The sequence below is a fragment of the Pangasianodon hypophthalmus genome, chromosome 1 (assembly GCF_027358585.1).
Source record: "Pangasianodon hypophthalmus isolate fPanHyp1 chromosome 1, fPanHyp1.pri, whole genome shotgun sequence".
Taxonomy (NCBI): domain Eukaryota; kingdom Metazoa; phylum Chordata; class Actinopteri; order Siluriformes; family Pangasiidae; genus Pangasianodon; species Pangasianodon hypophthalmus.
Genome location: NC_069710.1, coordinates 12,996,408 through 13,023,528, shown reverse-complemented (window position 1 = coordinate 13,023,528; position 27,121 = coordinate 12,996,408). Strand labels below are relative to the sequence as shown.

The 27,121-nt window shown below is 42.2% G+C and overlaps 2 protein-coding genes across 3 annotated transcripts; one reads left to right on the top strand and one right to left on the bottom strand.

Annotated features, from left to right (window-relative positions):
* Positions 1–52: 52 nt before the first annotated feature.
* Positions 53–7,997, bottom strand: naglu (N-acetylglucosaminidase, alpha). Its single transcript, XM_026926891.3, has 7 exons — positions 7,485–7,997; positions 6,799–6,946; positions 5,684–5,830; positions 5,503–5,588; positions 4,694–4,950; positions 2,497–3,224; positions 53–2,231 (listed from the first exon to the last, which is right to left on the bottom strand). Exons 1-7 carry the CDS (start codon positions 7,907–7,909, stop codon positions 1,749–1,751), a joined length of 2,274 nt encoding a protein of 757 aa, XP_026782692.1. The 5' UTR covers positions 7,910–7,997; the 3' UTR covers positions 53–1,748.
* Positions 7,998–11,701: 3,704 nt separating this feature from the next.
* On the top strand, positions 11,702–26,344 carry arnt (aryl hydrocarbon receptor nuclear translocator). Of its 2 annotated transcripts, XM_034304489.2 has the most exons (21): positions 11,702–11,989; positions 13,563–13,662; positions 13,793–13,828; positions 13,995–14,042; positions 14,987–15,200; positions 16,012–16,225; positions 16,625–16,727; positions 17,020–17,085; positions 17,194–17,279; positions 17,441–17,520; positions 17,645–17,779; positions 17,896–17,970; positions 18,163–18,314; positions 18,897–19,022; positions 19,385–19,475; positions 20,460–20,490; positions 21,351–21,453; positions 21,565–21,721; positions 21,904–22,075; positions 22,208–22,344; positions 25,594–26,344. In XM_034304489.2, the coding sequence occupies exons 1-21, from the start codon at positions 11,971–11,973 to the stop codon at positions 25,678–25,680; spliced, it is 2,232 nt and encodes a 743-aa protein (XP_034160380.2). In that variant the 5' UTR covers positions 11,702–11,970; the 3' UTR covers positions 25,681–26,344. The 2 variants fall into 2 exon arrangements, with proteins under 2 accessions (XP_034160380.2, XP_034160388.2); XM_034304497.2 differs by lacking the exon at positions 18,897–19,022 and having other exon boundaries at positions 11,703–11,989.
* Positions 26,345–27,121: the final 777 nt, after the last annotated feature.

Below are 27,121 nucleotides of genomic sequence, written 5' to 3'. Positions count from 1 at the left end.
AAAAACAAATTATATACATTATTCTACATACTCAAAGCTTCTTGAGACGAAACAAAATGAATACATTAATTTATTTCCCTTTGGTTTAGTTTCTACAGTAACAACGTACACAGGGACTCCACATAAATGGAATAAAAATGCTTGCAACTGTTGATATGGTGAAGTTTTCACTTAAGTGATACAATTGTTGAATAGTCAGGAATTAAAATAGTTTATCCAAACACTTTGTTACAGTTGTGAGCTGAGGAGACATAGCAAAGACAGACATTAACAATAGGAAAAGAATGGTTTTTATTCAGTGTGGTACAAAAATAGCATTTCATCTCCCCCAAGTCATTTATTTAAGTCATTTAATTCAGTAATGCCTGAAAACTAAGAAATGAAAGTGGAATGCGTGGAAAACAAGACCATCGGTCACCTCTTCATTGGTTTAAATCAGCCTTCTAACCAATCACTAAATGTGGTATTGTAAACATCTCCACTAAATAATATTCTCAGACTCAGAAGCTCTAGCCATGGGCTACAGCATGTCTGTTTTCTTTTGTATACTTTTCTGGCCACAAGCTTCAGGATCTTAAAGGTTGAAGTCTGATTAAGAACTTGTGCCCCTCTCGCTGAGACTCCATTTAAAAAGATATTTAAATGAAGAAACAGACATCCAGTAAGACAGAAAAACAAACAGTCAGACAGAGACAGAAGCAGTAAGACGATAACTGATGGATAGACAAGCGGGCAAACAGACAGACATCAGTGCAGAGTAAATAAAGACTCTACACCTCCTGACTGTTCACACTGTGGTGTGCTTTGTTTAAAGGTTATTAACAGCATAATTAAATTCAAAGTTTGTTATAAACATTGCTGGTGTCATTTCTGAAATTTATTCAAGTCTCAAATCCTTGCACTGTGGCAAAGCAAATTCCACTGTGACCAGTACTGTATAAGAGAGTGTATTCAGAGCCACGGGTTGCACATTACTATCCAATTCCACTCAGCGATATTCGAGTGGAACACGCCAGTTGCCAACTCAGACTTGTTTTCGGATGTTTGACTCCCGGAATATTGTCAGCCTGGAAAATCTTCCCAGACACCACTATAGACACTGCATCCTCCACCCAAAAAAGATCAATTATTGGAGCTATAAGACAGGCATGAGCTTCTATGCTGCACATTCTCAGTTCCAGAATCCACGATTTCAGCCGAGTGGCCGAGTTATGCAACCACTAGTCTAAATACCATAAGGTGTGTGAAGAAGTGTGTCCCAGATGGGGACACACAGGAGCCAGTCACCCAAATATGGCAGTATCCTTATGCCTGTTGGCCATCACAGTGAATCATGAGTGCACCCGTAGTGATGGAGACAGACTGAGGGGTAGGAGCCCAACTAGAATATTTTTGTCATCTGTGCATTCTTCTTTTGTACTGTCCTTGAATGTACAATTACGATACATATTAGGACTTATTCATTAAATGTATAGGTGCACTATCAATACTGAATAGGACTAACAAAATATTTATACTTCTATAATAATTTATGTCATTAAATTTGACTGTGATAGTACAGCAGTAACTAAAATTTGACCTGAAACTGAAGAAATGAATCAGTGGCTTGGAAAAACAAAAACAAATTGTAGAATATCCGACTTTGACAGGACAGGAAATAGCAGACAGAAAGTATCTGTGTAGTATTACATTAAAACATTACTGTATATAGTATTGATCCTACGGCCCGATTTTGTGTTTCACGTGGTTTATGGTTTTAACCTCTTCAGAACATGTGGGTAGTATTTGAGAAATATCCTCAGAGCAATGCTGTACGTATCCCCACTCGGTTTGGAGGGGTATCTCTTCCAGTTGTAGACGAAGCCTTTCTCGATTTGGAACACAGCCTTGTTGAAAACATCCTGCTTGAAAGGTTGGCTGCGGTCCACACACTCCACGAGAGTGCTGACAAACAGCCTCCAGCGCTGCGTGTAGTAATCCTCCATTAGCCCCGCCCACTCTTTGCTAGCATAGTCCAGGATATTGCCGTCAGGTCCCCACAGCGTGATCTGGTTGCGGGCATTCAACTCATATAGCTCCGCCTCCTGTTCATCCATGCCCAGCGAGCGTGCTTGCTCAAGCCATGCCCCCAACAGGAAGTGTGCGTCACTGGAAAGGAGGCAGTCCAGTTCGGGTAAGAGGTCGTAGACAAGCATACCTCCAGCTGTCAGGAGTTCTGGAAGCTTCTGGACCTAATTGTAGGGCATTAAATTTGATGTAAAAAAATTGTTTGATAAAACATATGAAAATAATTACCATTGATTTTTCCTCATTATCATATAGCTTGTCAATTAATTTCCAGTACTACAAATTAATAAAAAATTCTGGCACTTGGTTTTCAGGTTTAGGTTTTTGCCAAAAAACAAAAAAAAATTTTCTACATCACTAAAGTAATTAATAAACATAGATTCCAACAGAGTCATACATTAAAGAGCCAATAAAATTAACTTCTCTAACCTGGAATGCATCTCGTATTTCTTCGAAGAACTGTGTTGTCAGGAGCTGAACAGCCTGACGCGTCACATCCACCAGATCATAACGAAATGTATCAATGGAAATCAGCGACGGTGCCGCTCCCAACAGCAGCTTCCAGGCCTCATAGACGTCTCTCGGATTGTACCAAATTTCAGTCTGCATCTTTAGAGATGGTCGGTGCACCAGAGGACTCCTGTTGTGGTTCTTGTACCCAGGAATGGTACAATTGTACACACTCCCAAACAGCAGGCGCCAGGCAAGCGCCAGGCTCTCGTTAGTGGTGCCATAGCGGCGCCAGGCGTACATCGTTGCCCACTCGGTCAAATTGACTGCTTCTTTGCGCCACGCCAGCTCAGCCATCAGCTCGTAGATGGCTGGGTTTTGCTCGATGCCCTCGGGCGCAATGCCTAAGCCCACCAGAGTGGAACCAGGGAACTTCTGAGCTTCGAAAGGACCAGAGTTAACACGCTCCACTGCGCCAAACAGGCCACTGTTGCCTCCAAAGTTGTGAAGCATGCACCAGATAAAGGGCTGGCCATAGAAGGACTGGGTGAAGTTAAAAGCGGGCATGGACTCAGCAAAGAGGTCTAGGACGATCATACGTCCCTGAGGTACGCCGTGAAGGAGCGCCTGGATCTGTGGAGGTTTCCAGAAGTCTGGGTTGCTGATGAATAACCAGCCCTGCATCAGCCAAATGGCCTGTGGGTCCACTGTGAGAAAGCAAGACAAAATGAGTGGACTACCAAGAAACATTTAACAAAAATCTCTATTTATTTGACAATTTCAGTTAAGCAATCTAGATCAGGGATCATCAACTGGCAGACTACAGTCCAGTTGCAGACCCAGTGAAGTATTACAGTAGACCAAACAGTATGTTACATTCAGAAAACATTATGTAACATGGGTTTTGCTGCACCTTGTCCATGTCAACTACACTGATTAATCTGAGGGCTGTGACAGTCACACATTGACAGAATTCAAGGCTGCTTCTCAAACAGCATTACGTGCACTAAATATACTAGCAAGTCTAACAAACTATTTAGTACAGTTGTATAAGGTTGGGACATGAGCTTAGTATTCGCAGCTCAGGATATAATTATCTATTCCTGTTTTGTCAGTATTACAGAAAAATTATGGAAAAATCCACTATTGCGCAACATCGGTGTGACTCACAGTCATGTCTCCTCACATCCAATGTGTGTGTTATTACTTCATCTGTGTTCTCTGTGTATTTTATGATCTAGTTTGTGGGTTTTTTGTTCTCCAGCCTGTCAGAAATGTCAGGATAAAATGACACAGATAAGTCAAATATATACACACAGAGAGCGAACAGATGCCCAAGTGACTCATGGCTGAGTAGTTCCTTAACCGAGTTCCAGATTCAAAAATACATCTCCTGTTAGTGACTATTTAAATTAAAAAAAAAAAAACCTTTACAACTGGGTAAAGATACAAATTCCACAATGAGGATTATTCACTGCCAAATTAGAAAATAAATAAATGTCTTACCTGTTCATTAAAAAGATGCGAACCTGAACCCAATTAACATTAATTATAGAATTATATTGAACTCTTTAAATATGCTGAATGGATTGTTTTTGTCTCTTTCTCTTTCCTGATTGGCTCCTGGCTCCAGTCTGTCACAAAGTAGTCAGACTTCTTTCTTGCCTGAATCTGATGTATCCAAGTTGGGGTATGATGTATGCATGCAAATTTCGTGCCCATTCCGTCCTGACATCTCCTACACAGCGCTGACTGTCTATTATTTAATTTATTATTAACTGATACCAAAAATCCTACACACTACAGCTTTAAGTTAAGGATCAGTAGTGGTTTGGGATATGAACTAATAACATTCTGGTCTTTCAAACAAAACTTTAACTTCATTTTAGAGAGCTAAAGGTTAAGGTGAATTGGTCAATGCCAAACTTTTAAATGGCATATGAATTAAGAATAATCCATGTATCAGTTTAATCATATTTAGAGACCTCAAAGCTGGCATGCATTTCAAACAATCGAAATTGAAACACACATTTTATGCTGAACTTGCGCATGCTAGCATGGAAGCCTGCAACATGTGTCACTTTTTCAACTTGTCTTTCACCCCAGCTGCAAATAAACACCTCCTTAATTTGAAAAGAAAGGCAAGAATTACAGACTTTTGGGTGCCTGAGGTTACCTGAGGTCATAGTGGAGAATATTGCGCTACTAATTGAGGCCAGATAGGCTGGGTCAGAGGAGGCAGGCGTCATCTCGTTAAAGGTGTCTGTGTTGTAGATGTGGTCCGTCCCGAACTCTTTAACCACCTGCGACAGGAACAGAGAGCCGATTGCCAGGAACAGCGGGTCACGTGGGTCCAGCACAAATGCACAGGAATACGTGCAGTTAAAATGGCTCCACGGCCCCAGCTTGGTCACGTTGGCTTTGGGAAACAAGCTAAGGAAAAAAAACAGGATTTAGAAAATCAGTGCAAAAGTTTGCATCCCCAAAACTGTTTGCTTTTATATGGGAAATGTAACTTTTGCAATGTCAGTTTTTGATTCATATACAAAAAAAAAAGTTTAAAAATGAAATGTGGGTGTGTCCTGCAGCAAGTTAACATTCCAAAACATTTCATCCGGCAAATTCTAACAGAAAAAGGGACTGAATGTGAGCGCATATTACAGCTGAAGGGTGAACTTATAAGTTAGTAGAGAATATTTAACACATTCACAATGGCCAATGCAACCTTTTGAACAGACATTTTCTAAAGACATTTTTCATTATTAACATTTTAACATACCCAAATTGTCCATCTTTATTTGATAATGAAGAAACACCTTCATTATCAAAACCTAACACACTAAACTTTTTTTTTCCCAACAAATGAATTCTATTCTTCATCATTTTTGTATTGCAGATATGCACACTTTTGCACTTTTTGAACCTCTCTCTCTCAACAGAGGTAATTTTTCTCCATCTTATGCAGATTAAGCAGTTATGTATTACCGCATGATTCCACGAGGCACGATCCCTGAGAAAGCTGGCAGAACAGGAATCATTCCCAACGATCTCATCCGCTCCAAGATTTTAACCTTCAGGGAAGAAAATGATCCAAGTGTACAATTTCAACTTTTCAACTTGACCTTTTAAATGTCTTCAGTTAGCACATAGTTAATTACACACACACCTGCAGAGAGAGCTGTTTGGTGTGCCAGGACCGAGGCAACGGGCCTCCCCACTCAAACAGATTCCCCATCCGATTCCACGCAAGGAACGCTGGACCAGTAAAGAAGTCATCGATCTCCGTCTGATTTAGACCCAGAGACCTGTAAACCTACGGCCCGAGAGAGAGAATGAGGGAACGAGAGTGAGACAAATGTAGTATGAAAGAGTCCGACTCTATAGCAACCAGTAATTGTCCACTAATCTGTAACAATTAGATAATTCTGTAACTCAAGCATAGGTGTAAACACAATTCAGATATAAGTATTGAAAAATAGAAAAATATAAACATACAAATAATCACCAAGTTAAGAAATCTTATTGCCCCTTTTGTTGTCTTTATTGCTTTTGCCTTTGTTGTTGTCACTATAGACGCTGTCATCATTGGTGTGAGTGTTGTCACTAGTGTTGTCATTGATGCGACTGTTGCATTATTGTCGTCACTACTGTCATTATTGTTGTCACCACTGTGAGTGTCATTGTAGTCACTGGTATTGTCATTAATTTTGTCAGGTGTACATTACATGATTTTAATGCATGACATGGAGGCAAAGAACCATGTGGTGCAATACCACTTGCCAGCAATGACATGTTAAAGGGGTCTTTCATGTATCAAAATATAATCAAAATATGACTGAAAGGATAAAAACGGTTAATTTCTGTTAGTTATTTTATATACGGGTCATTAGATCTACAATTCTGCCCACTCTAAATCACACACAGATAAAGTAGTGCAGTAAGATTATATTTATTTGAATGAATTATAATAAATAGTTATTAGAGAGAGAAAGAGAGAGAGAGAGAGATTGTGCATGTGTGAGTTACCTGCGTCTGTGCCACGTCTCTACTAATAATGAAGCTGAGAGTTGAACTACTGTATGCAACTGTAACTGTATGTTACTATGGTTACAACTGTTTATAGTTTAGAACTGTATTTAAACCGTTAAACAGTTTGAATCCACACCTTCCAGCCAATCAGTCGAGTATTCAGACAGATATAAGTTCATGGTATAAGTTCATAATGTATAAAATATTATCTATGATGTGTTTTCAGATAAACTATAGAGGTTGTTAGATTACCTCCTGCCACAGCGCCTCCTGCCCGGTGAAAGCCAGGGGCAGATTGATGCCATTCAGTGCCATCCAGTCGATCTCTCGCTGCCATCGTTCCCAGTCCCACCACACAGTCGAGTAGCTCTGAGTGCACACATTCTGGTAGTACCTGAATCTGGATAGACAGGAATGAGGAACAATAACTGAACAAAAGATTAGGCATGCATGATAACCTCACCTTTTCTCATCGCTCACGGTAGGGTCTGCGGCCTTTGTACGCGACGTCAGGACTCATCTAACTTCGGGTATGTCATTACTACTGTTTACTGAACAGGTTTATACAGTATCATGTTGTTCACGGGCCTGGATACTAATAAACACTTATAAGGTCATACTTGGCAAAACACCAGCATGAACAGATTGACTTGATAAAGGCTGGGGAAAAGGACAGGGCTTGACAAAGCGCAGGAGAGGAATCCTCTGGCACCTAGTGAGATCACATCAGCCAAACACCATCCTTGCAATCATCCTTGCAGTCATCCTGCCATTCATCCTGCCATTCACCCTGCCATTCCCACCTCGCACCCAGGATCCACCAAAGACCCTGACCCCGACCCTGACCCACTGTTACTTAAGATAAATGAATGAATAAATGCAGTGCATAGTGTGATTTCACTTGCTATGGATGACACCTTGATGACGTCACCGCTCACCTGTGCTGCGTGCTGATTCGCAGAACGCCCGTGATGGGGGGTAAAGGTCGGGGCACGCGCAGCTGATCTCCAGACCACGACACATGGCAGTTGCAGTAGTACTTCAGATAGTTATAAACGCCCGCGGCTGCCGCCACGCCGCTGCTGCCCACCGCCACGACCTGGTCGTTTCTCGCAGAACGGAGCTCGCACACGTCCAGACCACGACGGGACAGCGAGCTGTTCACGGACACGACGAAATCTCGCGATATTTCTCCTAACAATCTCGTCAGCAGCTCCCTCACGGCTCTGGTTTGCGTTTCATCGCTGGCTTTCGCCCGCAAATGATCCAAACTCCGAAACTGGCGAATTCCCCAAACAAACCCGACAAACAACAAGACGAAGAGGAGGAGAGCTTGAAATAAACTGCGCTGTCTTCCTGTCATTTTTATTCCAGAAACAATAACATCGAAATGCTAAACTTCTTTTTGCCTCTACTATTTGTTTTAGTCCTGAGAGGAACAGGAAGCATTCGCCATTCACGTGCAACCTGGTGTCCAATCAAATGCGTTCTTAGGGGGCGCGCGAGCGAATTTGGACCAATAGGAAAGCTCAAAAACACCACAGCATTTAAAAGCACGGCGGCGATTTGGTTTTGTCACATGATTCAGAAATACAAGAGAATGTAGATGTGTTCAGAGATTATTACAATAAACGTTGGATTTAAACATTTTAAAGGTGCAATAGGCAATTTGTTTTATTTCTTATTTGTACAAATAATCTGGAAGATATACAGAACATGCTAAAAGCAATGTTTATTATCCGTGGGTTTAGCAAAAGTGTACTTAGTTGCTGAGAAAAACCCGCCATGAAAACTGACTTCCGGCCCGTGTTTGTGTTTTGGATGGGCTTTCTGTCAGTCATTTTATAGGCTACGTCCACATTAATCTAGATAAATTTGAAAACGCATAGTTTCAGATCTATATCCAGATTAATGTGGACGTAGCCATCGTAGATTCTGGTTGAGGAGTTTAGCGAACATAAAAAAAAGACAAATCTTACCTAATGCACCTTTAAAATAAACATATCTAAAGTACGCATACATTTTTTCTAAAAAACATAACCACTATCAGTGCTATCGCCAACAAAATCAAACAATATCTTTCAAATCTTTCTTTGTTTGTTTTCATATAATAGGAACACCAAGTCGTTTAACGGTGTAACAGGGCAGTGGCAGGACTGCTGTTGGACTATTGATCAGAAGGTCATTAGTTCAAACCCCACTGCTGGGCCCCTGAGCAAGGCCCTTAACCCTCAACTGCTCAGCTGTATAAATGAGATTAATGTAAATCGCTCTGGATAAGGGCATCTGCCATAAACCTTTTATTTCTCATTTCTACCACAGTGACTAATTGTACAGACACTATGACTAACCTTGGCTCAGGATTTCTACCCTGTTATATAACAGCCAGGATGGAATACACACACAACATGTTGATCTTCTTATTACTTAAGTAATGAAAAAAATTTGGTCTTGAGCAAAAAAAAAAAAAAGACTTCAAGTTTGACGAGCAGAGCTAAACCTTAAAGTCTTTCAAAGAATAAAAGACATGAATATAAGGTTGCGTCAAAGTTTGGCGACGGTGATTATGTATTCTGTTTACTTGCAATGTAAAATGTCGTAAATACATTTAAAAAATGGATAATCCTAACCAACAATTGTTAGTGCTTTGCTAGTTTTCTTCTTGTTGTCAGTATTGCTAGTTATTAACTATTTAATACATTTCCTCAACAGTCAATTAGCTATTTATGCTAGATGTGCCATTACTGTATATACATTGCACTCAGGTTATAAGGTAAAATCCACCCAGAATGACTTTATAATAATCTTTATAATTAATCTTCAGTGGCAGTCAAAGGTGTTCACTTTTTTAGTTTGAGCTTCTTTCATCCTTGGTCTAGTTTCCAGTCAACCGGTTGGAAGTGAGGCATTTTTTTCTCTCTCTGCAATTTCAGTCACAAAATAAGAGAGTGGCGAGTTTCTTTTTTCTTATCTCTTTTGTGCTTCCAGCATGCGGGACAGCTCAGATGGAGTTGAACGGGAATCAGAAAACCAGGGATAACAAACCGTAGGAATTCAACGGAAGAAAGGGAGGAAGTGAGGATAGTGATACTACACATGGCAGTAAAGATCAGGGAAGCAAGAATACAATGTGTTAGCAGAGTAATATCAGGGAAACACAGAAATGCATACCAGGAGAATGGAAAAAAATCATATTAGAGTTTGGTCATGTGGTCATGGTGAAAGTGTTGCATCCAGTATGGCTGTCTGAAGCAATTAAGGGTCTCATTGGAGAGATGGACGAGGTGGCCACGCCTCCTTGTTTATCTCTATAGGCGATAAATACACAAAGAAACACAGAGATTATGTGGAATCAAAATGTAAGTGTGTGATAAACATAATGAGGGCCTATGTGGGACAGAGAGCAGATAGAGAATCCCTTTAAAGCATCCACAGAGCTCTGATTAGATCTGTGCTAGATTTTGACTAAAGTTGCACCGAAGGCTTCTATGAGTCCCTGAGATCGGTTGCAAGCTAGTACGCTTAAAGCTGTGTTCAAGTGCACTTCTCCTGTAAGTGTAGTTTTAGTAGATGCCACATAAATCTCTGCCCCTAGGATCTACGGTGGCCCGCAGAGCGTCTGTAAAATGACTGACAAGAAGTCCATTAAAACACAACAGAGCATTCCCGACCGGAAATCAGCTTTCCAAACTCTTCTCGTTGATCGCCAATGCTAACTAGCCGAGTCGAATCTCTGGTGCGACTCAGTGTCGTATGGCTGCTGGAACTTCGAGTCCAATGTCCAAGGTCTCATTCAATACAATGTTGAACGTAACTGGAAAATGGTGAGCAAGAAAAGAACGTGTTGCAGGTTTAGTCATACATATTTCATTTTTTTTTTTTTTTTTGACACCGTAACACATATCATTCCGTTAGCTAGCCTGCTGATGATAATGGAATTTTAGTCGAATACATGCCATTTTCACTGTGTAAAAATGTACGACATGCACAGAATGGTTGCCGATATAGTGTAAATAAATGAATATAACCAAAACGGCAATCACTGCTAACAATTAGCTGCATTCAGAAAAATGAATAAAATCTGTCATTCATTGTAGAAACTGTACTCTGATCCGCCATGTTGAAAGTTCAGGACTCTTCCCATCTCAGAAACTCAGGTATCAAAATTATCCCAGTTTCCCAGTCGTAATTATGACATGAGGGGTCAGTCATGTGCAACTTCCTAGTGGGAAACTTGTATTTACGACAATTCTGATAGCACATGAAGGCAGCGTAAGTTTGTGGAAAATGTGCAGCTAGCAATAAGAAGTGCTTGGTGCGTTCAAGTCATGTCCGAAAGATCGTATTTACGAGTCGAACGCACATGAATGCCACCACAAAGTCATAAGTCGTGATTATGAGTGGGAATTCTTTGAGCACTGAGTTTCCGAGTTGGGGTGTTGTGTCAGTAAGAAAACACGGTGGAATCAATGGATGTGACGTCTGTAGCTGACGGTAAATTTGTTGAAATCGAACGGGTATTTAGCAATGACACGTGTTTGCCTGCACAAAATACTATAGCATTGTACAATTATGATAATTATTATGTAACGATAAATTTACAATGGCTTCATAAATTGTTTAAAAACATAAAAATAAAAAACCTCGCACCTCATGCTCATGCTTTGTTCTTCATTTTGTAGAAATTAAAAGAGTTTAAAAAAACCTTGCTGGATTTTTGTAGTTTATTAAGAAAAAAATACACCGCTATCTTGCGCCGACCAAAGTGACTCGACCGCTTCTGACGTCGTAATTACGAACTTCTCAACTCGTAATTACGGACTTCCCAGGAACGCTGGAGCGCACAGTGTGTCACCCTGTGAGGTCAGCGCGGCACACAAGCACTAACTTCACGCAGGAAAAACTGAAGTACAGCCCCGACTAACAAATTATCACCACCATCACTCAACTCATCAGAAATATTGGATTCTAAATATGTTTAATGTGTTTTAGAGTGAATTTTTCCTTTAATATCCAAAACTGAGGAGAAATCCTGCACACACACACACACACACACACACAAATGAACCTGAGGTAACTGTGGTCTGGTTTGAGAGGTTTTGTGTGTGTGTGTGTGTGTGTGTGCGCGCGCGCGCGCGTGCGTGTGTGTGTGTTTTCCTGGAAGCAGAGCGCCATCTTAGATCAACATGGAGGGGGGGTTTAAACGGGAAAACAGAAGGAGAGAACTATTCTTCCGCTTAATAACCCTGTTTCTTTAAAATGATTTACTTTAAATTGTGATATAAATCTAATAAATATATATTTTAAATATTCCGGATTTAAAAAAAAGGATATAAACCTCAGCTGAGGTGATTTGGTTTGTTTTGTTTTTGTTTATGTGTTAGCAAAGCTAGCTAGCTAGCTAGCCTTCACTTCCAGTCGGATATGGCGTCTTCCAATCCAGGTACCTCATTTATTATTATTACTTATTATTTATTATTTTCTCTAGTAGGTCAAGACGTCAGGGTTTAGCCTTTAATGATATTGTTGTTGTTGTTGTTGTTGTTGTTTAGTTAGAAAGTCTTAAAAGGGAAAGTTAGCATGTAGCTAGTGAGTAAATGTATTAATGAGACAAGATTTGCTGTATAATTTATGCATTTATTTAATTATTTTATTTATTTGTTGATTTGATTTGCTGTGAGGCACAAACTCAAGTTAATCATTGCGGTTTAGCTGTCAAATTTAACAAGTGTCTGTTTCGGTTAGCTAACCATGCTAGCAGGCCCAGAGAAACTAATGCTAATGCTAATGCTAAGGTAAGCGGGGGAAAAGTTTTAAATGTGACAAAAATATTGACTTATATTTCAGAATTTATGTTTAAAAATTAGGTGTAAATGTTGAGCGATAGCAAAATTAAATAACCTTGAAATTAATAACCTTAAACCGCGTTAATGCTAGTTAAAGCAATTAAAAACGGCTCGCGGTTTTATTTAATACATTTATTATTAATTATTCATGAACTAGGTCACTTCATAAAGTTTACTTCATGAAGTTTAGTTTCCTTTTGGTAAAGGAAATTCGTTTTATTCCTTCTTCTTATCATTATTATTATTGTTATGTATTAATAGATTATATTTAGCTTAGAAGATAACGTTATATCGCGGTAGTGTCCCGGATGTTGTTATTATCGCGATAACTTAATTCAGACATTCCTGTTAAGGTTTTATCTAATTTAATTCTAGTACCTAGTGAACTTTTATATCATTTTTTAAAATATATTTTTTATAGTTTTGATGATGCTAGAATCGCATGACAAGCTTAAAAAAAAAAAAAGGCAACTCCCTGGGTCTAGAGCGTTTTATTCCGCTTATACCGCAGCAATTTGCCGACTGTTAGTGTGTTTATTTATTTAAAGAATGACTTTAATCCATTTATAGCTACATTTAATGTTGTGGAAAACTGCTGGGTTTTCTCTCCCTTGAAATTAATAAGACAAAAAGACCCACAGATTGTCTTGTTCCAGAGAAAACGAAACGTGTAAACTCTTCTGTCCTGAAGACATGATAGAATCAGAAAACTTTAGAAAGACTTAGAAAGCACTGACACTGGAGATTCCTTCTATCAGTGTTAAATAAACATCTCCTTAAAGCAAATATCACCATATCAACGATTCCGAACTGTTTTAAGCTGTATATTTTGGAAGGAGTCTCCAGTGTCATGTAAAAATAACAAGCTGCATTTTTGTTAATTTCAGGACAGAACAAAAGAGAGGCTGTTGAGGGAATTGCGATGATAGAAAGAATCCTGCTTTTAACGAGAACTCTTCTGTCAAATCAGCGTTTAGGACTCAGCCTTAGACAAACCATATAATAAGAAGAATTAAAAATAGTGCATTGCCTAGTCTACTGTGCTGCCATTTTTAATAACAGCTGGTGCTGCTTGGTCTGATAGCGGAGTTGAACACAGGGAGGCCTTGGGTTTATTTTTCCCCTGTATTTTAAGACGTGTTGACATACGCTCTGGATTTGTTTTGTCAGACATGTCCGATGTGCCGTCTCTAGGGATGGCAGTGCCAGCTGGATCTCACGCCAACCCCGGAGCCATCGTACCAAAAAGCAGCAACAAACGAGCTGCCAGGTAAGTGTGACGTTTGCAGACTCAATTATTACATGTAATAAAAATATTATTCTTAGCAGTAGGAGTAGGAATTATAAAAATTAATTTACTGATATCATTTATCACCCCCTCTGTCTTTTTCCTTTTTCAGCTCTGACTTTGATGATGATGGAGGGAAGCTCTTCAGGTGAGCGCACATCTCATCTCGTTTAAAACTTTACATTCATTCATGTGTGTGTGTCTGAGAGAGAGAGAGAGAGAGAGAGAGAGAGAGAGTTCTCTGTTTTGTTTTGTTTTTTCCTTAAACCAAGCCATAAGCCTGCATCTGTCTTTTATTTCTGTTCTCTCTTCAGGTGTGACGATGAAACGTCCAGCTCTAACGACAAGGAGCGATTCGCCAGGTACTGAGGAGAGAGGGGGAAATGGATGGAGGGGGCGGGTGGAAGGAGAAGAACAGAGATCGTGATGTCTGATTGCATCGCTGTCTCTGTCGGATTGTTCACTTTTCTCCACTTATCTGTCTCTATAGTTGTCTGTCTGTCTGTTTTCCTGTCATTTGATTGATATGTCTCTCTCTATGTCTGACAGTTTACTTCTGTCTACCCAGCTGTCTGTCTCTCTCCATCAGTGTCTGTCTGTCATTTTAGCAAACTGTCCGTCTCTCATTTTAGCAAACTGTCTAACCATTTGTCTGTCTGTCATTCCAGCTCTGTCTACTGACCTGTCTATCTGTCAGACAGTCTGTCAAGCTCTGTCTACCCGTCTGTCCATCTCACTTCAGCGGTGTCTGCTTGTCATTTTATCAAACTGTCTGTCTGCCTCTGTCTACCAACCTGTCTGTCTCACTCTGTCATTTCAGCACACTGTATGTCTAGCACTGTCTACTTGGTTGTCTTCCATTCCAGCTCTGTCTGTCTGTCTGTCTGTGACTTAAAAGGCTCTGTCCAATAGAAATCTTGCTTTAAAATGCATGTTCACTCTCTGAAGCCTTTTCTTTTGAGCACTTTACCTCTCTTCCCTTTTTTCCCCTCTTTTCCTCCTTCCATCTATCTGTCTGTCTGTCTGTCTCTCTGTTTTTGCTTCTCAGGCGCTCTGAAGAAATCTTTCCTTCCTTCACTTATGTCACTCACACACTCCTGTCCCTTTGTTTAAGATGAACTCATCTTCTCGTTTGAAAAGATCAGACATAGTTGTCTTTCTTCGCCTTTCACACGTTTTTTTTATTCTGTTTCATCTCTTTCTTCTCTCAAACCTTTTTTTTTTCTTTTTTTTTACTTGATCTTATTGTACCATCTCTTTCTCATTTCGCATCTCGCTTGTCTTCATCGGTGACCTTTGACCCCAGGGAGAACCACAGCGAGATTGAGCGACGCAGGCGCAACAAGATGACCGCTTACATCACAGAGCTGTCAGAGATGGTGCCCACGTGCAACGCGTTGGCACGGAAACCAGACAAACTCACTATTCTGCGCATGGCTGTGTCTCATATGAAGACTCTGAAGGGCAGCGGCAACACTGGCACAGACGGCACATACAAGCCGTCCTTCCTCACTGATCAGGTCTCACACACACACACACAGCTATTTTATGTTAATTTTATGCAGAATTCCTTTAAGAGCTAATGAAGGTGTGTTCCAGTCTCTCCCTCTGACTGCATCCAAACCCACCTTCTAGTGTAAATACTAAATAGTGCTTCAAATAGCCTTTAGGGAACAGTGTTAGCTAGTTAGGCAAATCAAGCTCTCCAGAACAGTGTGTCCCAAATCAGACTAAAAAAAAAATATGAGGGATCACAGCTACCTATTAAGTACAGGAGTGTGCGGATTGGAACACAACCAGAGAGAGAGAATGAAACAGTCATTCTCTTTGAGCTGCCTAAGTAGTACGTAAGTAGTACATAACTTAGACAACAAGGCGCTCCCTGGTTGCCGTGACAACAGGATGCTGTCTGTAGCCATGTCCCAAACTGCACTGAATAGGCTAGTGCTTGACTTTGCAATTACTTAGTGCATTTTTTTTTGCTGCAGAACCAAAAGTCCAAGGCTTGGAGCTGGATCTGATCCACCTCCTCTTATAACCCCTAACCCCTAACCCACACGACGCCGTACAACATAGTAAACACACCCATCCAGCCTAACACACACTTTTGGCTCGACTCCACCCGGGTAGGAGGAGCTGGATCAGGTCTGGCTCCACCCCCTGGACTTTTTGTTCTGCAGTGAGAGGTGCTTGGCTTTTCTAGCCAACTTATTTGATGCAGAAGCACAGGTTAGCATCTGACGTGGTCTGTTAATGTGTCGTAGTTAATAATTAATTCAGCATTAATGATGTGAAAATCCTAACACTAACATCTGTGTTTCACCACTGCAGGAGTTGAAGCACCTGATACTGGAGGCAGCAGATGGTTTCCTCTTCGTGGTGTCGTGCGAGACTGGGCGTGTGGTTTATGTCTCGGACTCGGTCACACCAGTGCTGAACCAGGCTCAGTCTGATTGGCTCGGCTCGTCTCTGTACGATCAGCTCCACCCTGATGATAAGGACAAGCTGAGAGAACAGCTGTCCACTACTGAGAACAACAACAGCGGTGAGCTCTCTCTCTTTTTCTCTCTTCTCTCTAACTCTCTCTATCTCATGAAAATTACTCCACACCAGGAGGGGCCGGAGTCTCCTCTCTCTCTCTCTCTCTCTCTCTCTCTCTCTCTCTCTCTCTCCCTCTCTCTCTCTCTCTCTCTCCATCTCCATCTGTCTGTCTGTTTATCTATCTCTTTGGGTCTTTGTCTCTTTTGGTGTCTCTCTTTCCTGGACTCTCTGCTGATCTGTCTATCTCTGTTTCTTCTTGTCTTTCTACTGCTCTCTCTCTCTCTCTTCTGGTTTTTCTTCCGCTTTCTCTCTTTCTCACACTCACTCACTCTCTCTCTCTCACACTCGATCTCTCTCTTTGTCTCTCTCTCTCTCTCTCTCTCTCTCTCTCTCTCTCTCCCAGGCCGCATGCTGGATCTGAAGACGGGCACAGTGAAGAAAGAGGGAAGCCAGTCGTCCGTGAGAATGAGCATGGGGGCGCGTCGCTCCTTCATCTGCAGAATGAGGTGAGCCGTCACAGCACACCGCGTCTTCTAATTACATTAAATCCTAAATCAGCTTAGCTAAACTCACACCTTTGAAGGATCTAACGTGGCTTCAGTTAGCTTTATGGATAAAGCTTTGTGACGTTATTGGAATGTACCTTTTGTATTTCTGTGATATTTCTAACTGTCTGTGCTGTTTCTGCTTTTTACCGCCCCTCCCGGTGTGGAGTAATTTGCTTTTACACAGCCACAGAAAAATTTGGTGCGGTGTGTCAGCTGTCCGCTGCTTTTCAATTGTGTGATTGTCTCTCAGGTGTGGTACATGTCCTGTGGAGCCCATGTCCATGAACAGACTCGGCATTCTGAAGAGCAGAAACAGGTAACACCCCTCATGCTCCCCTTTTCTTTCTTTTTTTTTTCTTTTCTTTTATTCTTTCACATATACACACACACACGCACACACACACTGTGTTTGTCTGTATGTTAGGAGCGGGTTGGGTTCTGTTAAAGAGGGAGAGCCTCAGTTCGTGGTGGTGCATTGCACGGGATACATCCGATCCTGGCCTCCTGCAGGTAACACACACACACACACACACACACACACACACACACACACACACAAACAGGAAGTGGCACTATTGTCTGCACAGACTTGCTTGTCCAGACTGCACCAATTCCCAGGGTCCTAGTGCTCACTCTTGTCAATAACTATTTGATGAATATTTCTTCCTCAGGTGTTTCTCTCGCATCTGAAGACGAGTGTGAGAGCGGACAGGGCAACCGCTACTGTCTAGTCGCCATTGGGAGGCTGCAGGTATTTTATGTGTGTGTGTGTGTGTGTGTGTGTGTGTGTGTGTGTGTGTGTGTGTCAGTCCTGGATTCCATAGCTCCTTCACCTCGCTCATCCTGTCTTCCTTAACTGTGTGTCTGACATCTAGGTGACATGTTGCCCCAGCGACAACAGCATGAGCACTGTCAGTGTGCCGGTGGAGTTCATCTCTCGGCACAACTGTCAGGGGACGTTCACATTTGTGGATCATCGCTGCGTGGCTACTGTGGGCTACCAGCCACAGGTAGGCCTCAAGCGAGTGTGCCAGTGTGCCAGTGTCAGTGCTGAAATAAAAACAGTTTTTGTTATTTCCTGATGAACATAGCTATATATATAGAGACCATATTTTGGTGTGTGTAGGAGCTTCTGGGAAAGAACTTTCTAGAATTGGCTCATCCTGAGGACCAGGGACTCCTGAGGGACAGCCTCCAGCAGGTGTGTTGTGTGTGTTATTGTTAAAGGTCAATGTAAAATAAAAATCTGCTTTTATTTATGCCAATGAGGCGTGATCAAATTAAATGTGTACATTTGCACATTGTATAAAACCTTAAATTTGATAAAGTCTTTGAGGATGATGATGGAATTGCATGCGAGTTGCGATTGTCTGATGTTTAACCTCTGATCCAGGTGGTAAAGCTCCGGGGTCAGGTCCTGTCTGTGATGTTTCGCTTCTGCACCAAATCGGGCGAGTGGATCCTGATGCGGACGAGCTCGTTCACCTTCCAGAATCCGTACTCAGAGGAGATCGAATACATCATCTGTACCAACACTAATGTCAAGTGAGCACACACACATACACACACACACACACAGTAGTGCTTGTTGGAAATAGGGAGTTAAATGTATTTATGACATTATGTCTACCCTCACACAGGCACACTACACAGCTGTATGTACAGGTTTTGCAGATAGGAAAGTCGGAAAGGATGGACAAGATGGTTAACCGGAATGATGATGGGCACACAGGAAGAAAGTTGCACAGATGAGTTAATAGGTTGTTGGGTAGATAGAGAGATAGATAGTTGGATAAAAAACATTGGACAAATAAAGATAGACAGACAGATGGATGGATCAAACCTAAGATGTCCTAACCTGAGTGAACAAAATGACATATTTCATAATTTAATGTATGTGTTTTCCGGGGATGTTTATTGACAAATGTTTGATTGCATTGTTATGATCAGCATCATGTTCCTGAGTGGCGGGGAAGAAGTTTGTGTGTTTGTGTGTGTGCGTGTGTGTGGAAGAGATAGACAGCTGGATGGATAGACAAACAGACAGAAGGAAGTGTAAATAGGTGTGAATCCACTCTGACCTTGGATCTGCACTTCTCCCCTAATCCCTCCATCCCTTTTTGACAGTAAAGCTCCGAATCAGGACGCTCTCTCCCCTCTGTCCTCCCCCAGGGGGGCATTACCCCCCTCTCTGGGGCAGAACAGCCCCAGCTGCCCCCCAGCCTCCAGCCCGGGGCAGATAAAACACACCAGGTGAGACCAGATAACCCCATTACAACCCCCCCCCCATTCCCCCCCCCCCCGCCCAAATAAAGGACTGCCCTCTACATCAGTCCTTCTCTTTTTCTCTCTGTCTTCCTGCCTCTCTCTCACTCTCTCTCTCTTTCTCTCTCTCTCTCTTTTCTCTTTCTATCTCTTTCTGTGTTGAGTAGCTCTAATCAGCATGACTACACCAGGTAGATGTGGGTGTCCATGGTTACCGGAGTTGGTGTCCAGGGTTACGGGATGCTGTTTTCAGGGTGACGGGTTTGTTGGTTGTCGGTGGTGGGTGAATGCCATAGGGAGAGTGTACGTGTTCTGACTGTGCTCTCTGTCTGTCCCTGTCTGTGTTGTAGGCAGCTCCAGCAGCAGCAGCAGGCTGAGATGGAGGGAGGAGGAGGAGGAAGAGAGGAAATCTATGAGGCTGGACAGGTGACTCTTCCTCAGGTAAACATACACTGATAAACTGCACGAACTGATTATGTACTTCTGTGGTCTGTAAATGTACAGAAAGATGCTGGATGGGTGGCAAGACTATTGATGGAATGATAGATAGAAAGATTATTGATGGAGGCCTGGATGGATGGAAAGGAGGATGATAGAGCAGTGGTTGAGTGCAAGGATGGCCAGGTATGAGAACGGACATGTGAATCTTCCTTTAACCAATTATGTAACTTTAATGTATCCAGACGGTTGGATGGATAGAAAGGTTATAGATGGAATGATGAATGGATGAGTTGGTGGAAAGATGGTGGGATGGATGAAAAGACAACTGGATGGGTGGAAAGATGGACAGAAAGATTACTGATGTAATGAATGATGGGTGATTAAGTGGAAAGTTGGTTGGATGGAAAGGTTATTGTTGCAATAATGGATGGAAAGATGGATAGAAAAGATGGATTCAGCAGTTATTCAAAGTATCCTGACATCCTCCATTACTGTCTGGTACAGAAACACAGACTCCCACACCAAGAGGAAACTCGAAGGCACTGTGCGTAAGGCCTAATATAATTAAAATACTAAACTAAAATAATTGGACTTGACCTACCATCAGTGCAATCTCTGTACATAAAGTACAGCCCTCTGACTCCTCCTACCCAGCCTGTGTCATATTTCAGCCCCTCCCATCTAGCAAAGGATACAGACGACTGATGTCAAATACAAGCCGCTTCAGAAAAAGCTTCTTTCCTTCTGCCATCAGAGGACTCAACTCTTCTCTTCTCAGACACTGCTGATATGTTTCTGCCTCTCACTTGTGTATTCTTGTATTGATGGAATGACAGATGGTTGATTGGGTGGAAAGATGGATGAAAAGTTGGTTGATGGAATAACAGTTGATTGAAATGATGGAAAGTTGGAAATGAGATTTGATGAATAGTTGGATGGATGGATGGATGGAGTATTCAACCTGCCTCTGTTTTCATCTCCCAGGTTCCAGTGCAGCCAGTAGGACCAGATCCTAGTAAGACTTATCTCTCTCTCTCTCTCTCTCTCTCTCTCTCTCTCACACACACACACACACACACACACACACACACACACACACACACACACACACACACACACACGTCTGACAGTTCCTGCCATCTTTGCAAGGATTGGCTAGTAATTCTTATTACCAAACAGTTTATCATTGTATCTCATCATCTGTAATGAGCATCAAGCACTAAGGGACTTTTAACGACTAAGAGATATGAAAGTGTGCATATTTATATGCATCAGTAAATTTTTAACAACCATTCCAAAGAACCCAGGATTGTCAAGCACAGTTAGATCTGATTAGTTGACAAATCACTGCTGGTTTGTAGGTTCTAGGTTGTTGCAGTCATTTTCAGATTCAGGTTAGTCTAATGATCCATTTAATGATGTATACGTTGTTGATGGTTCCTTACTACTTTACAACCAGAGCCTGATTAAAAATATGTGCCAAAAATTAAACTCTAAACACTATGATATGAACGAAAAATGAGCTAGTGTTAATGGCATTACAATAAAAAAAAAAAAACCTTTTATTATTATTTTTTTCTCAAGTCAAATAGTGTATATAGCTGAGATGAGAAAGATCTGAGATGAAATAACATTTCTTCTGGACCCAAGGTGAAAGATACATGTATGACATAGACAGTGCTGACAGGACATAAATAAAGTTCAACGGGAATAAGAAGCATGCAGGGAGGGGGTATGGGAAACAGTCGGGGTGCGTACAAAGACGGGCAGCAGAACATAAATACTTCATGAAAATGGGGAAACAGTTTTCTATAGTCCAGAAAAAATATTTTCATACCTTTTTTTTTTTTTTTCCCCCCCTCCAAATACTTTCAGATCATTCTAAGGTTTTGTCCTCCAGTGCACCCCCTGCTGGACAGCAGGTTTATACTCCTTCTGCCTCCTTCAGTGCTAGCACACGTGCTAATGAGTCCTTCAGGTACCACACACACTCACAATAGTCAAGTAACATGCATGTTAGTGTAACTAAATAGTGTCTGCATGGATTATGGCTGACTGTGTATGTGTGTGCGCGTGTCATGTTTTTCAGACAAGCTCCTTCGGCAACCCAGATGTTGTCCCACATGCCGCGTCAGAGCGCCCCTTCTGGTCTCCCCGTGAACAGCAGCAGCCCAGTTCAGACTCAGAGTGCAAACCCTGCGCCCTCTGCAGCCTGGGCTCAACAACGTGCTCCCTTCAATGCACAGGTCATTAATCATCATCATAACAGAAAAGGGGTCGTGACTTTATTTATGGAGCTCATTTAATACATTAAAAATTAAAGTCCTTAAATACCACATTGATCATCATGAATAGTGACTGTCCTAAATATCTTAACTAGTATATACTGCAGAGCCCTCACGTGTGTGTGTGTGTGTGTGACCAACAGGCAGGGAAGAGTCAGTCACCCCAATTTTCCATGGGAAATTTTAGCTCTGCCCCTTCCTCATCAGCATCCTCTTCTTTTGGACAAATGGGTGGAGCTTCAGCTAACATTGGAGCCAACACGACTAATTACTCGCAGATGAACACTCGCAATCACCAGTCCACAAACGGATATGGTAAGAACTCAAAGATGGCAAACTCTCTGTTTCTTTCTGTATGTCTCACACGCACACACACACACACACACACACACACAAACACACATAGACAGTCTCTATCTCTCTGTCTCTCACACACTCACACACCAGGTGATGTGAGCCAGACGGGGCCGCAGTTCTCCTCCAGACCAGCAGAGGCAGCAGCGTGGCAGCAGTGGCAACCCCACACACAAAACACAGCAGACACGCATCCTCACATACAGAACAGCCAACCAGAGATGTTTACTGTGAGTATTACATATTCATGTATGTACATGCATACTACATACATGTAGGTTAGAGTAACTAAATCTGAAATAACATAAACATGATGTTCTATGGATAGACATGACATCAAGCATTATTTCTTGGCTACCTGAAACAGGACATTGGATTGTAGGCCAAGGTTGTAGGGTACAGCCTGACAGCAATAGGGTAAGGCACAAGACATTACAGTAGGGCATAGGGTTAATCAGAATAGGCGACAAATGCACTAGGATAAGGTGCAAATGCTACAAAGTCACCAGTATAGCGAGGACGTCACAGCCTAAGGTCACACAGACACTTTCATAGCAAGTAAGGCACATGAGTAGTACAGACATTCATAGTGTGTAGGACACATTAGGAGGTCACGAAGACACTATCTGAGCGAGTAGGGCACATCAGTAGACCAAAAACGCATACTAGGATGGGATGTAAGGTGTATCTGGAGGCTACAAAGATCATAGAACCCGGTGAAAAATAGTAATAAAGACACTGGGGTGGGGAGTAGGGCACATCAATGGGCCACAAAGACATTAAGATAGGAAGTAGGGCACATTCAATATGCCACAAAGACATTAGGATAGGATGTAGGGTGCATCAATAGACCACAAAGACACTAGGATAGGAAGTAGGGCATATGCAATAAGCCACAAAGACACTAGAATAGGAAGCAGGGTGCATTAGTAGGCCACAAAGACACTAGGACAGGGAGCAGGATGCATCTATAAGCCACAAAGACACTAAGACAGGGAGCAGGATGCATCTATAAGTCACAAAGACACTAAGACAGGGAGCAGGATGCATCTATAAGCCACAGAGACACTAGGACAGGGAGCAGGATGCATCTATAAGCCACAAAGACACTAGGAGAGGGAGTAGGGTGCATCTATAAGCCACAAAGACAGTAAGACAGGGAGTAGGGTGCATCTATAAGCCACAAAGACAGTAAGACAGGGAGTAGGGTGCATCTATAAGCCACAGAGACACTAGGACAGGGAGCAGGGTGCATCTATAAGCCACAGAGACACTAGGACAGGGAGCAGGATGCATCTATAAGCCACAAAGACACTAGGAGAGGGAGTAGGGTGCATCTATAAGCCACAGAGACACTAGGACAGGGAGTAGGGTGCATCAGCAGGCTACAGAGACACTAGGAGAGGGAGTAGGGTGCATCTATAAGCCACAGAGACACTAGGACAGGGAGCAGGATGCATCTATAGGCCACAGAGACACTAGGACAGGGAGTAGGGTGCATCAGTAGGCCACAGAGACACTAGGACAGGGAGTAGGGTGCATCTATAAACCACAAAGACACTAGGACAGGGAGCAGGATGCATCAGTAGGCCACAGAGACACTAGGACAGGGAGTAGGGTGCATCTATAAGCCACAGAGACACTAAGACAGGGAGTAGGGTGCATCTATAAGCCACAGAGACACTAGGACAGGGAGCAGGGTGCATCTATAAGCCACAGAGACACTAGGACAGGGAGCAGGATGCATCAATAGGCCACAGAGACACTAGGACAGGGAGCAGGATGCATCAGTAGGCCACAGAGACACTAGAACAGGGAGTAGGGTGCATCTATAAGCCACAGAGACACTAGGACAGGGAGCAGGGTGCATCTATAAGCCACAGAGACACTAGGACAGGGAGCAGGATGCATCAATAGGCCACAGAGACACTAGGACAGGGAGCAGGATGCATCAGTAGGCCACAGAGACACTAGGACGGGGAGTAGGGTGCATCTATAAACCACAAAGACACTAGGACAGGGAGTAGGGTGCATCAGTAGGCCACAGAGACACTAGGACAGGGAGCAGGATGCATCAGTAGGCCACAAAGACACTAGGACAGGGAGTAGGGTGCATCAGCAGGCTACAGAGACACTAGGACAGGGAGCAGGGTGCATCTATAAGCCACAGAGACACTAGGACAGGGAGTAGGGTGCATCTATAAGCCACAGAGACACTAAGACAGGGAGCAGGATGCATCTATAAGCCACAGAGACACTAGGACAGGGAGCAGGATGCATCTATAAGCCACAGAGACACTAGGACAGGGAGTAGGGTGCATCAGTAGGCCACAGAGACACTAGGACAGGGAGCAGGGTGCATCTATAAGCCACAGAGACACTAAGACAGGGAGCAGGGTGCATCTATAAGCCACAAAGACACTAGGACAGGGAGTAGGGTGCATCTATAAGCCACAGAGACACTAGGACAGGGAGTAGGGTGCATCAGCAGGCTACAGAGACACTAGGACAGGGAGTAGGGTGCATCTATAAGCCACAAAGACACTAGGACAGGGAGTAGGGTGCATCTATAAGCCACAGAGACACTAGGACAGGGAGTAGGGTGCATCTATAAGCCACAAAGACACTAGGACAGGGAGTAGGGTGCATCTATAAGCCACAAAGACACTAGGACAGGGAGTAGGGTGCATCTATAAGCCACAGAGACACTAGGACAGGGAGCAGGATGCATCTATAAGCCACAGAGACACTAGGACAGGGAGTAGGGTGCATCTATAAGCCACAGAGACACTAGGACAGGGAGCAGGATGCATCTATAAGCCACAGAGACACTAGGACAGGGAGTAGGGTGCATCTATAAGCCACAGAGACACTAAGACAGGGAGCAGGGTGCATCTATAAGCCACAAAGACACTAGGACAGGGAGTAGGGTGCATCTATAAGCCACAGAGACACTAGGACAGGGAGTAGGGTGCATCTATAAGCCACAGAGACACTAGGACAGGGAGTAGGGTGCATCTATAAGCCACAGAGACACTAGGACAGGGAGTAGGGTGCATCTATAAGCCACAGAGACACTAGGACAGGGAGTAGGGTGCATCTATAAGCCACAAAGACACTAGGACAGGGAGTAGGGTGCATCTATAAGCCACAGAGACACTAGGACAGGGAGTAGGGTGCATCTATAAGCCACAGAGACACTAGGACAGGGAGTAGGGTGCATCAGTAGGCCACAGAGACACTAGGACAGGGAGTAGGGTGCATCTATAAGCCACAGAGACACTAGAACAGGGAGTAGGGTGCATCAGTAGGCCACAGAGACACTAGAACAGGGAGTAGGGTGCATCAGTAGGGTAGCGCACAGTGGTTTGATTCAGGCAACAAATCACTGCTCAGATCAGACATGAGCATCAGTCACTTCAGACCTCCATGGAAACCTTTAGCTCTGCCCCTTCTACATATCTTCTTTTCCCCTGCAGGATGTTCTGTCCATGCTGGATACGTCTGCGAACTTCAGCAACGAAGAATTTACCGAAATGCCCATGTTCCCTCCATTTCCCGAGTGATGCCTATCGTCCTTTTTTAGCCTTTTTCTTTTCTTTCCTTGCCTCTTCCTCTTCTTCTTCTTCTTCTCTAATTTATCAAGAAACAAAATGAGGGGAGATTTGTTGATATTTCCTTTTTTGTTGTTGTAAAATAATGTCTCATGGAGTGGAGTTTTCCTCCACGGTGGAAGTGGCTGTGTTCTAATAACCACGCACAAGTGCACAAAGTGAGCATGATCAGTCCAACACACTGAGTTAGATTTATCCCATTACGCCCCCAGAAACACGCACAAACACACACACACACATATTTAGAGACATTTCCAGTTTTAACCCAAATATAAGGAATGTGTCGATGTTCAATTTTATATTCAGTAGCAATAATTGTTGATATTTTACAATATTATTACAATTTAATAGATATATTTTTTTAAAAAGGGGTGGTCCTTATCCTGCCTTCCAAGTGGGACTGCCTTTATTGCACTGCCTAAAAATGCTGCCTATGTAGGATGCCTCGTCCTGAGCAGAGCACAGAGGTAGTGTCAATATTTTAACAACTGAATATTGCAATTATGTTGTATAGCTGATTATGGACATGTGCCTATGTAAATTCACACAGTCGCTGATAGCATTTCCATGGAAACAATCATGCGTTTTCTGGTTCTTCTGAAAGCAATTTGAATTATTATTATTATTATTATTCACATTATCACTATGAAAATGTGTCTTAATTAGAAATAAAGGCACACGATTCTGGACTTTGCTTTCATTTGCATTTGCTTTATTTTATAAAATTGTCAGAAATTGACTTGATGAATAGCTAAAAGAATTCGGCATGCAGTGAATCTGGTTATGGTCTAAAACGCATATGTAAATTAGCAACTGCTTTAGTATTTATTTATTTAATGCTAATTTCCTTGAAAGCTCCTCACCCTGATTTGCATATGCAAATTAACTAAGCCTGCGGCACCTACAACTGTGGTGCTCATTTAATTATCTTGCTTTCCTGATCTTTGACAATCACTTTGGTTAAATTTTTTTTTCTAAACTTAGCACATCCATGTTATTATACATGTTTTTTTTTTTAATTAAAAAAATGTAATTAAATTTAATTACATTTTAATTTAATTCTGGGGGCAATTTCAATTTCCCAAAGAAAGACCATAAAAAGAAAAATTATTGTGTTCGATCTCAAATAATGAACTTTTTTTTAGGATACTGTTCCTATTTTGTATTTTTTGTTTACGCAATACTTCAGATGAACTCTAGGTGTTAATAGTTTGTTGTTGTTTTTTTCCCAGAATTATAGACTCATTGTTAATTAAATACATTCATAAGAATGTCCATGTGCATGTCTGGGGATGTGCCCTGAATATAATTTAAATCCGAAAGATCGCAGATATTGAACTTGAATTATTTTTTGTAAACTACAGTGGATCTACAAACTCAACACACACCTGTT